This window comes from Salvelinus sp. IW2-2015, linkage group LG4q.1:29, assembly GCF_002910315.2.
Source record: "Salvelinus sp. IW2-2015 linkage group LG4q.1:29, ASM291031v2, whole genome shotgun sequence".
In the NCBI taxonomy this organism is placed as follows: Eukaryota; Metazoa; Chordata; class Actinopteri; order Salmoniformes; family Salmonidae; genus Salvelinus; species Salvelinus sp. IW2-2015.
Window position 1 is genome coordinate 55,029,203 of NC_036842.1, and position 16,030 is coordinate 55,045,232.

The 16,030-nt window shown below is 41.0% G+C and overlaps 1 protein-coding gene across 1 annotated transcript in view; it reads left to right on the plus strand.

Annotated features, from left to right (window-relative positions):
* Positions 1–5,318: 5,318 nt before the first annotated feature.
* The window catches only part of LOC111960957 (calcium-dependent secretion activator 2), a 237,964-nt gene continuing 227,252 nt past the window's right edge, over positions 5,319–16,030 (plus strand). Inside the window, exon 1 of the mRNA XM_070442960.1 lies at positions 5,319–5,736. Coding sequence (XP_070299061.1) covers positions 5,437–5,736 — 300 coding nt within the window. The 5' untranslated portion in view covers positions 5,319–5,436. The remainder of the gene's footprint in view (positions 5,737–16,030) is intronic.

The window sequence follows — 16,030 nt, forward strand, 5'->3', positions numbered from 1 at the left end:
AACTGCTCACTTTCATGTGTGATAAACTGATCTTCTGGTCTGATTAATAAATCCAGAAATTCATAAAGGACTATTTATTACATTGTTTTTACATCACATTGAAAATGTAAAACCTTTGTGTTCATGTCTGTCCGTAATAAGTTATTGAGCCACATTTCTTATCTGTTATCCAAATGATTAACAGTCAGGTGGCATAGGGTCATTCTCAGTGCTTTGTACTGTATGGTCAAAGACTACTAGCCTGATCTACGTTCGCGAGATCAGGATGGTCGTACCAGGCTAAAATACTACAGTAGCAAAAAGACAATGTTCTCAGTACATACAGTGAGGTCCAAAATGATTGGCACCCTTGATAAAGATGAGCAAAAAATACAAAAATAAATAATACAAATACTGAGCTATATTGTATGCTCAAAACAATGGGGAAATTATGTTGTTTTATACTAGGATCAGACGTCAGCTCAACGTCTAGTTTTGGTTGAGTTGTAAAATAATGTGAATTCAACAAAACATTTCACATTTGATTTAGGTTAAAAATTGGGTGAAAAAAATACTAAATTCTCTTATGTTGATGACTTTTTGCAAATCCAATCAGTTTTCCACATTGATTCAACGTATTCACATTGCATTTATTTAAAAAAAATGATGACATGGAAAAAACATTGATCCATCCAGTTTTTGCCCAGTGGGATGTGGTGAATATGCTAAACTCTTAATAGAAAACTTCAAACTGGTAACACTTGTAACGCAGCAAGTCTTATATTCAAAACCTTTTATTGTGCATTCATTTGGTTTGAATACATCTTTCACCACACAACCATTGATCCTAAATATATAATTTTGATGTGAAATACCATGAGAACATTGATATAATCACCAAAATATAATGACAACCAGTTAATCCAATAGCAAAAAAATGCCAGATACAGGTTTCAAAATTACCTTTTGAATTGAATATGCTACAGTACTGTCAAATTTGTAGGAAAATATATAAAAATATATAATAATATATAATTCTATTCCATGTGTGATGATTGAAGACTATCACTATCATTGATGCAACAAAAATACATGTATTGTTCAGATATATTTACAACATAGGTTAGTAGGCACTAGTTTGCATCAAGCCTGTCTTGAGAATTTGGCCATAGGTTCTCATCGACGTCGCAGTAAATGTTTTCATTGTTCATGCATCTGGTAAGAACATTTTATCTAGTGCCTACTAAATGCAGTGCAGGTCGATCAGGACCTGATGCAGCTGCCGAAGTTGTGTCGTCAGACGGGCCAATTGCATTGGCGTCGAACGGGCCAGTTGCAGTCGGATGGACACGTTGTGGCGACGTCGGACGGCCCAGTTGCAGCTGCGTCGGACAGGCCATTCCCGCTATCTCCCTTAACGGTCGATTATTGTTACAATGTCCGTTGGTCTTGTGAGTACTTGTGCTGTGTTGTTTTGGCTTTCGTGCCACTTGTATTGTGCAGATGATTACGGGTCTCGCCCCGGTGTATTTATTCAAGGTACTCTTCGCTCTTTTGTTTGGGTTTCAACCCTGTGTTTTGTATACGTGTTTGTTTGGTCTTCGTCCCCGGCACGCTGTAATTTGGGTCAATAAAAACCCCTATTACGCATTTCCGCGCCTGTCTCCCGTTCCCTGTATACTAACATGACAGCGGGATACCTAGTCAGTTGTACAACTGAATGCATTCAACTGAAATGTGTCAGCAATAGACTCTTACAAAAATGATACTTTGACTCTACACATTACAGGGATGTGCAATTGTATTAATCCTCCCAGCTTGGTTGGCTTTACTGCCACTTCTGCATAAAATCAAATCTCCATCCAAGAGGTTCATGTCACCTTGAAAGCCTTGTGTAAAATACAAGTCAAGATACTCCGTTCTGTTCAGTTCTTAAACATATTAACCATCATTTATTTTAATGTTGATTCCAACTTCACCACATGTAAATGAAAGGTGATTGGCCATTTAATTACAGATGTACAGGACTCACTCCCTTACAAGATACGCACAAGACTCACTCACTTAGATAGTTAACCCTCTTTGTCCTTTTTAGGACACAAAGTCACAGACATTTACAGTGAAGATATTTTACCTTGACAGGAAAGCCAAATGTATTGTTGAGGTGTGTGATTATCTTTTCAAGAGGTGAAGAAMGTGTAATTCCCTACTAGACCTGTTCATTGACCTATACTGGCTGAAAATACTTAATAATACAAAGATAAACTCTGTTTAATATTCTTTTCAAGATTTTTTCAGCCCTTAATTGAAAAGTTCATAGGAGTCCAATTAGTGTGGAATGGAATGAAAAATAGAAAGGCCAAGTGGTCGTTCCCCCCTCTTCATTTTCATTTCTTTCTTAGAAACTGTGAGAAAAGGTTAATTATGTCGGTTTCCAGGGTTACCCTTTAAATCAAGGACTCTAAAAAAGCCAAACACGGATAGAAATGACAACCCTTCCAACACAATAAGACAAACCAAACACTTCACCAAAGTGACTAATTTCCCTATTATTAACAAGCCAGGTTTAATGGGAGAGTAGATTGGTGTCTAATGCTGTGCATTATTAGAAGCTTCTGATAGGATAATTGACATAATTTGAGTCAATTGGAGGTGTACCTGTGGATGTATTTCAAGGCCTACCTTCAAACTCAGTGCCTCTTTGCTTGACATCATGGGAAAATCAAAAAAAATTGCCACGGCCTCAGAAAAAATTTGTAGAGCTCTACAAGTCTGGTTCGTCCTTGGGAGCAATTTCCAAACACTAGAAGGTACCACGTTCATCTGTACAAACAATAGTACGCAAGTATAAACACCATGGTACCACGCCGCCGTCATACCACTCAGGAATGATACGCGTTCTGTCTCCTAGAGATTAACATACTTTGGTGCGAAAAGTGCAAATCAATCCCAGAACAACAGCAGACCGCACCACCCTCTGGAAAGCCCTGCGGTTGTGGGCGATGCAGTTGCCGTACCAGGCAGTGATACAGCCCGACAGGTTGCTCAATTGTGCATCTGTAGAAGTTTGAGGGTTTTAGGTGACAAGCCACACCTCCTGAAGTTGAAGAGGCTCTGTTGCGCCTTCTTCACCACACTGTCTGTGTGGATGGACCATTTCAGTTTGTCAGTGACGTGTACGCTGAGGAACTTAAAATGTTCCACCTTCTCCACTGCTGTCCCATCGATGTGGATAGGTGGGTGCTCCCTCTGCTGTTTCCTGAAGTCCACGATCTCCTTTGTTTTGTTGACGTTGCGTGAGACCACGTGTAACCACGCAAGCCCAGGACCTCGACATCCAGCTTCTTCTCCTGCGGGATCGGAGATCAGCCACCCAGACAGCTGATGAAACTGCGGAGTATTTCTGTATGTAATAAAGCCCCTTTGTCGGGAAAAAACTCAATCTGATTGGCTGGGCCTGGCTCCCCAGTCATGTGATATCCATAGATTAGGGCCTAAGGAATTAATTGCAATTGCCTGATTTGCTTATATGAACTGTGATTCAAAATGGCACTCAAATCTGAGCTCTCTTTGTTGCAGGTGCATGGTAACAGTTGAATAAGAGGGAAAAAAAGTAACCTGCACAATGCTCTTGCTAGTATCGCTTATTTTCATTAAGCTTGCGTATCGGCCTCATGGCATTCGGCAGAGCTTTTGTGAGTGTTTATAATTTGCACCCTTATTTAGACATTGCTCAACCCACATCCGTTCAATGAATCAAATGGACCTGTGAAATCGATGAATTTTGCATTTATATTTTTGTTCAGTACAATAAACCAACCTCTTGACCTTGTGCGTGGGGGGTGGGTGGGGGGGTATTTATTTAATGCATTATACTGCCATTGTACAATATAATAGACAATTAATACAGATGATACCATTATGATAATTCTTGGTACCATGTATCATAATATGGTAGAATGTATAATGCAGGTTAAAACCTTGGTATTTCCATGAAACCATGGTAAAAATGAGGCAATACCATGGTATTATTTGGGTGTGCATGGCAGTACCATCATAAACTACATGACCAAAAGTATGTGGACACCTGCTCCTCTGACATCTCATTCCAAAATCATGGGCATTAATATGGAGTTGGTGCCCCCTTTGCAGCTATAACAGCCTCCACTCTTTTGGAAAGGCTTTCCACTAGATGTGGGGCCATTGCTGTGGGGACTTGCTTCCATTCAGCCACAAGCGCATTAGTGAGGTCGGGCACTAATGTTGGGCAATTAGGTCTGGCTCTCAGTTAGCATTCCAATTTGACTAACAGTTCTTGTGCTGACGTTGCTTCCAGAGGCAGTTTGGAACTTGGTAGTGAGTGTTGCAACAGAGGACAGGCGATTTTTACGCTCTTCAGCACTCGGTGATCCGAGTGCTGAAGCTTTTGTGGCCTACCACTTCAGCCGTTGTTGCTCCTTCCCAATAAAAGCACTTACCGTTGTCTGGGGCAGCTCAAGCAGGGCATACATTTCACAAACTGACTTGTTGGAAAGATGGCATCCTATGACGTGCCATGTTGGAAGTCAATGAGCTCTTACGTAAGGCAAGGCCAGTCTACTGCAAATGTTTGTCTATGGAGATTGCATGGCGGTGTGCTTGATTTTATACACCTGCCAGCAACAGGTGGCTGAAATAGCCGAATCCACTAATTTAAAGAGGTGTCCACACATATATATATATACACATACATATACATAATTTATTAAAAGCTAAAACCATGGTACATTTCCATGATTCAAACTATACCATGGTATAAGTGAAAGTACCATAGTTGCCCCTTTGAGAGGCAAGGTACCGCACACGTGTTGCCCATGCTACAGGTTGTCCACCTGTATTGCCTCCCTCGGACTGTCCTGACAGCAACACAGTCGTTCCAAAGGAGAGGATTAYCTATTATATTGATAAGATAGTCGAGTGACCAATTTAAATATATGTCCGAAAGATGGAAGGCAGACGGTAGGAGGTGAGATCAGGTGGACCCTTTCTAGCCAATGAGAGGACAGATACTCGTGTGAATAGGCTCAACTGAAAGTCGCCCCCCCAAAGTTGCCACTTGAGTCCACTTATCGGTGCATTCGTAACAACCTAACCATAACGAAACATATTTTATCAAATATGCCTCAAGTACCAATTTTTTAATTATTTGTTATCGAACTCCACAGAAAAATGAATCGTCTTATTTTCGTGGACAGATTTTGGTCGCAGTAAACCCTCTCGCCTCGCCTCTTCCTCTCTGAGATGACTAACGTTAAACTAAATCCACCGACTCACGTTCCTCAAAACTCCGCCCTCAAGAAATGTCAAGAAACATTTCACTCAAGATTCGTCGTCACAGCTCCAAAAAAACACCGGGGAGTATAGACAATTCAAGTGAATCGGTCAGGGGATAGGACTTTACCTGTGTTGGTGTGAAACATGTTAGACCCATCGTCCAGCGAAGACTCGGGGGGAGAAATTAACGAGGACACTCAAGTTCCAAAAGACCCCCAGACTTCCTCGGGTCAAGGAGGTAAACATAAGAAACGACCACCTGCGGACCAAGCACAAGCCGAAAATTCTCCTGTCGAAGACCAGATGAAAAATGAACAGGAAAGACTTCAGAAAGAGGAAGCGGAGAGGAAAAGTAAACTACAGATGTATGTATTTGTATTGAGATGTATAGCGTACCCTTTCAATGCCAAACAACCCACGGATATGGCACGCAGGCAACAAAAGGTGAGTGAGCGCAAACTCCCAGCCACAGCGAGAACACTTTTTAAATAGCCAATTGATGCACCTGTTTTCTTTTCAGTTTAGCGCCCCATTGCAAGCCAGAGCCAGGCGACACGAAGCCGTTTTAAACTTGAAGCAAATGTATATGTAGGCAAGTAACATGTCAGAGGAACCTCAACTCTAGAGCGTTTTCATAAAGGCTACTTTTATTCATTAATTTAAGTTATTCATTTGTTGTGACAGGGCTCAGCGCTGGGCTGCATTCAATACGAACAAACGTACTACAACGTTCAATTAAAGAAAACGGTGCTGTTCTGTAGGATCAGTTGAAAAACGGTGAGGGGTTTGGGAACTCTCCGCTGCCTTTTTAAAGACGTCGCTCATTGCTTCAAACCACACCTCATCTACACCCACCAAACAGACAAAATGTACCTCAAAGTCTAATCAAGAAGTTTAAAAATAACGTTTTGGGGAAAGGTGTCTTTCAGTACAAAACGTCACGCAACGTAGCAAACGTTAAATTAACCTGAACGCATCCCAGGTGTCCACTCCATTCTTTGCCCCACAGAAATGTTATGAATGATGGATGTTCATTATGGTAAATATTAGAGGCCTACATTTGTTATTTTCAGGGTTGGGTAGATTACTTTCTAAATGTAACCCATTAGTTACTAGTTACCTGTCCAAAATTGTAATCAGTAATGTAACTTTTGGATTACSCAAACTCAGTCACGTAATCTGATTACATTCAGTTACTTTTAGATTACTTTCCACTTAAGAGGCATTAGAAGAAGACAAAAATGTATGTTACCAATTGAACAACATCTATTGCAGGATAAGTCAATGTTAAAGTTTAGATAGCTGGCCATATATGGATGTTCAATTTTACTTTATGGTTATCTAGGCTTCTTCTAACCCACTGCTTTCTACTACATGTAATAATATGATTAAATTATATCTTTACATTAATATTACTACGTCCAAAAATGGATGTAGCAACTACAGATTGCCCCTTTAAGTCTATCAAATGTGGTGAGTTTGAGCATGTGTCCATTAGGCCTATTTCTTTTATCAGCATGAATTAGATTGAGCAATAAAAGCCCTACTTTTGTTCCATAGGCTGGGATCCGCACTATGTAGCTGTTGCAAGAGCGCATTTTTCGCTGTCTGTCTACTGGTTTTCAAAAACAATGATTGATAGGCAGCTTAAACTTCTTGAATTCAACCATTATTGGGTTCAAATACACATTTAGATTTCTGAACAGCCATCCCCAACAACCACAATCCGTAAGGCGCAAAAAGCTAAATGAGAGCAGCAGTGTGATTCACATCAATGTGCTATGTATATCTCAATAATAAGTGATATCTGTATCACTCTCGTACTTACCTTCAAGCATTTATTCAAGTAGGATAATCTTTGGATGCCGACAGCAGTCGCACCATTGGAAGACATAGCTTGGACTGTAGCCTACAAAAGCTTATTCCTGCTCTTTTCCCGCTATCCATGAAACACATTTGGTGTGTCAACATAGTAGTCACGCTCAGGTGGAACAAATTTAAACTTGTGCCTTTTTTCATTGCTGATTTGAATGTCATTGAGAAAACAGAGAAGTGTCAGATCTTTTTTTGCAAACATCCTTTCTGAATTTAAAACTAATCCTTGAAGTAATCATCTAGTTTTTCAAAAGTATCTAATCTGATTACAATATTTTTGCTGGTAACGGATTACAGTTGTTTTTTGTAATCTTTTGTAATCCCTTTGTAATCTCCATTCCTGGTTATTTTAATTTTCTTGAGTGCTTAAAACAAATTTAAACTATTTGCAGACAAATGAAGTCTTTTCGATATGTCAAATGGGTCCTACACTTTATTTGGACTGGTTTGTCACTGTGCTCGACTAAGCCCAGAAGCTATTTTTAAGAATTCGCTCACAGGTACCGAGATTCTTCTTGGAGCCAGGCAGCAACTGTTTATTTTCTACACATGTAATCCTGATTTGCACCTGCCATCACATTATTGGACATGGATTTCATATCTTGGTCACGTGGTCCTAGTCTATCCTAGGTTTGCTTACATTCCTGTTCTCACAGAACTTGGGACATAGAGAGAGAGGCACACAGTGAAACATAACTTTGCGAGACTGGTACACCTTATACTGTATGTCTTTGCTTGCATTTGTGTAACACTTTATGTATTGGTATGGGTGTAGTTGTGGTTTATATCGGCTACTGTGTGCATTTGATCAATATGAGATATTCATTCAGCATTCCCTTTGCCCCGCAGCACTGACAGTAGTAGCACACTTCGCTATTTGACCCTGGGCTGAGGCTTGACGTAGAAAAGGGAAAAAAGCCCACCCTGCTTACCAAGAACAKGGCTGATTTGCAAAAAAAGGCAAAAAAGGCAAAAAAAATAGCCTTTCATGATTCCTCATGAAACCAGGGCGACATTTAATCCAAGTAATAGTCCTTTTGGAGGAAGGATTGTTGAGACATATATTTGTATGTAAAAGCATAATTGAGAAAGAATTAGTCATATTTGGCATATTTATTACATTTTGGCCTTAACCAGGACTCCTTTAAGACTCCATTATGYTTTATCTGTAGGTGCTACAAAGCTACATTTGGTGTGAAGCTTTACCACTTGCTATGTAATATGAGCAGTATTTTGATTTCAATAGCAATTTTCTTGCATTTGTTTATGAATATTGAAAAAAACACMATTTTGTTGTTGAAAACAATATACTCTACTGCAGGGCTCTCCAACCCTGTTCCTGGAGAGCTACCCTCCTGTAGGTTTCTATTTCAACCCCAGTTGTCCCTAACCTGATTCAGCTTATCAACCAGCTAGTTATTAGAATCAGGTGTGGGTTGGAGTGAAAACCTACAGGACGGTAGTTCTCCAGGAACAGGGTTGTAGAGCCCTGCTCTACGGGCATATTACAGTTCCATAGTGGGATCTCTGCTACTTTTAGAGTTATGATTCAATTTGTAAGCATTATCAACCGAGTGAATGTGAAAATGGATTCAAAATGGTCAACCTCTGCTGGTGATTTGCWGGATGTGCAACAATACAAATTAAAAGAGCTGTAATTGGTTACATTGCCTATTATGCCAATTTCTCTGTATAAAATGGGCCATAACTTTAAAACTAGCAGATATCCCACTTTGGAACTTTGATATGCCCGTAGAGTATATTATGTTCAACAATATAAGGAAAAATTTGCCAAATCAATATACAAACAGAATGCAGACACAAGTCAACATAGACATCATACAGAATATACAATATCAGAACAGTAAGCATAAAATATGAAACTCTGGAGTATAGGCTAATTACAGTGGGAATATACCATTTACACAGGGGATATATCTACTTTATGTATGCAGAGGGAGGGATGCTGCCGTGCAAATATAGACAGTTCGTATACAGTGTTGTGCAGAGGTGTATTAAAGGTAATTGATGACAAGGTGCAGGGTTCGGCCCAATGCAAAGTCACGTAATCCCTATGAGCCCGATGGCTGCACGATGAGGGCCACAGCATGGGGGAAGAAAATGTTCAGGTGGTGGGTGGTTTTGGTCATGATGGACCTAAACCGTCTGCCAGAGGGGAGGCTTTGAAAGATGGTGTGTCCATGGTGGGTGGGGTCGGTGATGATCTTTCCTGCATGCTTCCATGTACTGGAGATGAGCAGGTGCTTGATGGAGGGCAGGTGACCGTTTTTAAGGGGAAGGGAAAGGGAGATACCTAGTCAGTTGTGGACTGTTCTTGGACTCGTCACCATTGGAGATGAGACTGACCAGGCTAGGATCATCAGCAAACTTGAGTAGTTTGACAGATGTGGCATTGCAGTCATTTGGATGTTAGTTTTTGGTCAACAAAGACTATAAAAAATAACCAGGAATTCAGCAAATTAATTTAGGAAATCTGTTCCCAAGTATTCCTACAAATAAAACGAGACACACTGAGTGTACAAAACATTAGGAACACCTTCCCTAATATTGAGTTGCACCCCCTGTTGCCCTCCGAGCAGCCTCAATTCGTCGGGGCGTGGACTCTACAAGGTGTCAAAAGCGTTCCACAGGGATGCTGGCTCATGGGATGCCTCCCACAGTTGTGCCATGTTGGCTGGATGTCCTTTGGGTGGTGGACCATTCTGTTGAGCGTGAAAAACTCAGCAGAGTTTCAGTTCTTGACACAAACCGGTGCGCCTGGCGCCTACCACCATACCCCTTTGTCTTGCTCATTCACCCTCTGAATGGCACACACGGAGTGCATTCTGAGATTATTCTGATCCCTTGATTTTTTCCCCCCTTAATCTGAATAATTATTATCCTTTATGACCATGAATTTTCAATTGAGTCGTCACTGAGTTATTACATTTAACAAACAAACCAAACATTGAAATACCATTATGTAAGGTGAAGTAAAAATCCAAACCGGTCTGTGAATCAATACCGGTGTATATTCTATAGTGGTAGGTTTGTTGTTGTGCATGAGCAGAAAATAACCCTATAGACATGACCTGTAAAAGTAGGGCTATTTTCCTTGTTAAGGTCCACGGCATCATGAACTTTACCCAGTACCAGGATATTTTTGCCAAAACCTGGTTGCCTCTGCAAGGAGGCTGAAACTTGGCCACAAGTGGATCTTCAAGCAAGACAATAACTCTAATCTCAAATCAAAATCGACAAAATAAATGATTAATTGGACACAAAATCTAAATTTTGCTATGGCCATCTCAATCTCATAATGTCACCCATACTGCACCATGAGCATAGCTTGCTGAAGTTTGGTCTGTGTCTGTCTATCCTTAGCAAGTGCTACTGCTATCCATCGCTACCCACCCCTCACTACCTCCCTTGACAGAATGACTCAATGTGTCCCCATGTCTGGTCTCCAGAGAGATTCCAGATCCTCATTAAATGGAATCAAGGTCTTGGCAACAGAGAAACTGACACACCCACATAATTGTTGCTCAAAGAATTGTCATGTTCAATGATATCAATAAAAAGCCTCAAAGGACACAGATGTGGATCAGCTTTATTTCCGGAACGAAAATGTTGTATCATTCCTGGAGGGATTTCAGGTATGATACGTTTACCTGAACTGAACAAACCAGCTCTACTGCATCTGTCTCCTCCTTGTTTGCATACTTGACTGGTTGTAGTGGGAATGAAGCAGTCACATGCCGACTAGCCATCTCAGTATCTCTCTGACTCTTGTCTCAGGTATCTCTCTCATGACGAACCAGTCCAGAATCAAACAACAAGCATTGTTATAACATTTGGACTAGTGTATAGCAGTAAAACCACATAAATGGTCTGTCAGTGTATTGGAAACCACTTCAGAAAGCCTTTCCTCGTCAGACCTCCAATTGGCAGATCTCCGAGGACCAAAGATCAGGGCCGTAATAAGTCCATCAATGCAAAAAGTCAATTTGAATGAAGAGGATCAAGCTAGGGGAAGGCTTATACCACAGAATGTGCGTAGCGGGTTTACTGAAGAATGGATTGACAGGACCACACACAGTTTTATGAATAGTCTGGTGGCCATTTGATTAATTGTTCAACAGTCTTATGGCTTGGGGGTAGAAGCTACTAAGGAGCCTTTTGGACCTAGACTTGGCGCTCCGGTACCGCTTGCCGTGCGGTAGCAGAGGTATAGTCTGTGACTGGAGTCTATGACCATTTTCTGGGCCTTCCTCTGACACCTCCTAATTTAGAGGTCCTGGATGGCACGAAGCTTTGCCCCAGTGTTGTACTGGGCCGTATGAAGTACCCTCTGTAACACCTTATGGTTGGACGCCGAGCAGCTGCATACCAGATGGTGAAGCAACTGGTCAGGATGCTCTCGATGATGCAACTTTTTGAGGTTCTGGGGACCCATGCCAAATCTTTTCAGTCTCCTGAGGGGGAATAGGTGTTGTTATGCCCTCTTCACGACTGTCTTGGTGTTTGGCCCATGATAGCAAGTCTCTCCACAAATGTTTTGTCTCCAAGCCTGCATGACAGCCAAGGAGGGAAGCCAAAGCCACAGGAACACCTTTCCGAGGTGTCTAACACATCCTTATTTCCACATGTCTAATCCTCTGGCACCCGATTTATTACACAAACAAACAAAAAACGACAAAGACCACAGGCACACTTCTGTGGTCTATGTCGTCTAGCCTTCCCTTGTCAATTTCCCTCTCCCTGACATGCAGTGCTTCCCAGGGGCTTATGTAACTCGCTACCTCTCCACCCTCCGCTGCCAAGCAGTGAATGGACAGTTCAGTGGGGCTTTCTGACAGCTAATTAGAGATGCTGTGAGGAAAGTTGTAGACTCTCAGAAACCCTGAGGGCAGAGCTGGCCCGATGAGATGCCCCATGGTGTGTTGTGTTGCTACCAAGGTTTAGAGTCCAGATCTGGAAGGGACACCACGGTAGCTGGGCCCTAGAGATTTTTGGCTGTCAATGTAGCAGGACAATATGATCCCAATAAAGCTCTTGGTTGCTTCAATGAGGTTGATAACAACTAATAGTTGTTGCTTAAGCTGACATGCTTGGCATTGCTTGGAGTGACAAGTGTATACAGTACCAGTCAAAAGTTGACACACCTACTCAAATATTGTTCCAATATTCACTTTTTTTTTTACGTTAGAGGTTTTGTAACAAAGACATTCGTTAGAGTCTCTGTAACAAAGACATTCCAATCTTGATACTAGAGACCAAAGGGAGAGATCTCGCTCACTTGATTTACGACAGTGTGAAGGTGTCATAAAACCCGGCCCAGCCCCCTTCCATCTCTTCTCCTGTAGGAGAGAGGGGGGTCTGGATATCTGTCAGCCATTTGCCAAGCTGATCTGAGGCCTTGGGTCCTTGACCAGGAGTGTCATGACAGTAGCCATCCTTTGCCTTGATGACAGCTTTTCTCACTCTTGGCATTTTCTCAACCAGCTTCACCTGGAATGCTTTTCCAACAGTCTTGAAGGAGTTCCAACATATGCTGAGCACTTGTTGGCTGCTTTTCCTTCCCTCTGCGGTCCAACACCCAACTACCTCATCCCCAAATTATTATTATTTTGTTTCTCTTTTGCACCCCATTATCTCAACTTGTACATCACTATCTCCACATATATCACTCCAGTGTTAATTCTAAATTGTAATTACTTCGCCTCTATGGCTTATTTATTGCCTTACCTCCCTAATCTTACTACATTTGCACACTGTACATAGATTTCTCTATTGTGTTATTGACTGTACGATAGTTTATCCCATGTGTAACTCTGTTGTTTTTGTCGCACTGCTTTGCTTTATCTTGGCCAGGTCGAACTTGTTCTCAACTGGCCTACCTGGTTAAATAAAGGTGAAATAATTTTTTTTTTAATATAAACTCATCCCAAACCATCTCAATTGGGTTGAGGTCAGGTGATTGTGGAGGCCAAGTCATCWGATGCAGCACTCCATCACTCTCCTTCTTCATCAAATAGCCCTTACACAGCCTGGAGGTGTGTTGGGTCATTGTCCTGTTGAAAAATAAAAGATAGTCCCAGTAAGCGCAGACCAGATGGGATGGTGTATCGCTGCAGAATGCTGTGGTAGCCATGCTGGTTAAGTGTGCCTTGAATTCTAAATTAAATCACTGACAGTGTCACCAGCAAAGCACCCCCACACCATTACTCCTCCTCCATGCTTCACGGGGGGAACCACACATGCGGAGATCATCTGTTCACCTACTCAGCGTCTCACAAAGACACGGCGTTTGGATCCAAAAATCTCAAATTTGGACTCATCAGACCAAAGGACAGATTTCCATCGGTTCTAATGTCCATTGCTTGTGTTTCTTTGCCCAAGCGTCTCTTCTTCTTATTGGTGTCCTTTAGTAGTGGGTTATTTGCAGCAATTAGTCCATGAAGGCCTGATTCACGCTGTCTCCTCTGAACAGTTGCTGTTGAAATATCTGTCACTTGAATTCTGTGAAGTATTTATTTGGGCTGCAATTTCTGAGGCTGGTAACTCTAATGAACGTATCCTCTGCAGCAGAGTTAACTCTGGGTCTTCCTTTCCTGTGGCGGTCCTCATGAGAGCCAGTTTCATCATGGCACTTGATGATTTTTGCGACTGCACTTGAAGAAACTTTCAAAGTTTTTGGTATGTTCCGTATTGACTGACCTTAATGTCTTAAAGTAATGATGGACTGTAATTTCTCTTTGCTTATTTGAGCTGTTCTTGCTATAATATGGACTTGGCCTTTTACCAAATAGGGCTATCTTCTGTATACCAACCAACACTACCATGTCACAACACAACTGATTGGCTCAAACACAATTAAGAAGGAGAGAAATTCTATAAATTAACTTTTAACAAGGCACACCTGTTAATGGAAATGCATTCCAGGTGACTACCTCATGAAGCTGGTTGAGAAAATGCCAAGAGTGTGCAAAGCTGTTACCAAGGTGGCTACTTTGAAGAATCTCAAATATAAAATATAATTTGATTTGTTTAAAATGTTTTGGTTACTACGTGATTCCATATAGTATTTCATAGTTTTGATGTCTTCACTATAATTCTACAATGTAGAAAATAGTAAAAATAGAGAAAAAACATATATCTATATGGTTCAGGATGGGACAAGTGACATTTTGTTTATGATACAGTGTAATGAAATGAGAATGCAGTGAAATGCCAAGACTTTGGATTGTTTCATGAACAAAAAGGTTGGACAACACCCAAGAGCCTAGCACACAATTGATTTGGAAACTACATCCGATTTTSCCTTTTGGCAGAGTTATTTTAAATCAATAAGTTTGTTCAGCGACCTTACTGTTGTATTTCTTCTGCCATACACAGTCATGCTCATTCCAATGGAACTCTTGTTATTGTGCCCACTTCAGAGGACACTTTATATTAGGCCTATAACCTACATGTCAACAGGCTTTTTCCCCAAAGGCCATTTTTTGTCCTGTTTTGTGTCCCTCATTGAGAAACAGCACAATGTTTATAGTCCCCTGGAGTTGTGTATTACATCTTCTCATGTTATTATCTCTAGTTTTATGGGCAGAGAACAACATGATTCTACCTCAAGCATTCTGACTATTGGCTTAATTTGCAACACCCTTGGGTACATGGAGGTYATCATTTTTCTGTGTGTTTGTAAATGCGTATTGACAGATTGAATATCTAGCGTCATGTCTCTGAATAGTGTCAATATAGGCCTATGCCAGCAGTTCCAGTCAGTGGGTCTGCTTGCCAATGAAGTCCCTGTTGACAAATCCTGTACTACTCAGTAAGCTGCACATGTGTGTTCAGGAGATCATTTGTGCTCCCAGAAGCTCTGCGTAGGGTCATCGGTCTTAAGGCAATCATGCAGCCATTTGCAAATTTGGATTGATCTCAGACAATAGACAAAATCGGACATATGGTATGTATTTGTAGTAACACTAACTTTTTCAATTGGTGGCACCAGGCTATGATTTGGTGGCATGCCCAAAAAAGGTTTTGCAGAGTCAAACAATAGAATACATTTGAGTCATCATCTTATAAAGTCATTCACAATGCTTTATTGAGAAGAGTAATGGACTACTGAGATGTTAATACCATCTAACTTGTCCATCCAGGAATGTATGATTCTGAATATTTTGATTTGCAACCTAATCTAGTGATTTTGTTCAACAGAGATGAATTTGGTTTCATCTGACTGTGCGGTAATATTATATATAGGCCCATTTTCAATTGGTGCTAATTCACCAACTCAAAACACTTTAGCTAGATCACTAAGTCTATAACACCAACTGCTAGTAGCCTTGTATTAATCTAACAGCAAAATAAAATAAATGTAAATTATACCTACAGAAAGCTAAGACCCTCTCTTTTACCAYCACAGTTACATTTTGGAAAGTTATTCAATCACGAGGTGCCCAGCAGAGGGGAGATAAATGGAACGCTAATCACTTTAATAATGTTTACATATCTTGCATTACTCATCTCATGTATATACGGTATTTTATACTATTCTACTGTATCTTAGTCTATGCTGCTCTGACATTGCTCGTATATATATTTATATATTCTTAATTCCATTCCTTTACTTAGGTTTGTGTGTATTGGGGATATGTTGTGAAATTGTTAGATATTACTTGTTAGATATTACTGCACTGTCGGCGCTATAAACACAAGCATTTCACTACACCCGCAATAACATCTGCTAAAGACGTGTGTGTGTGACCAATACAATTTGATTTAGTGTGAGAGGCTCCCTCATTACAGCAGCCAGCCCCAGCAACACAGGCAGGTACAGCGGCAGGGCAGACACTTC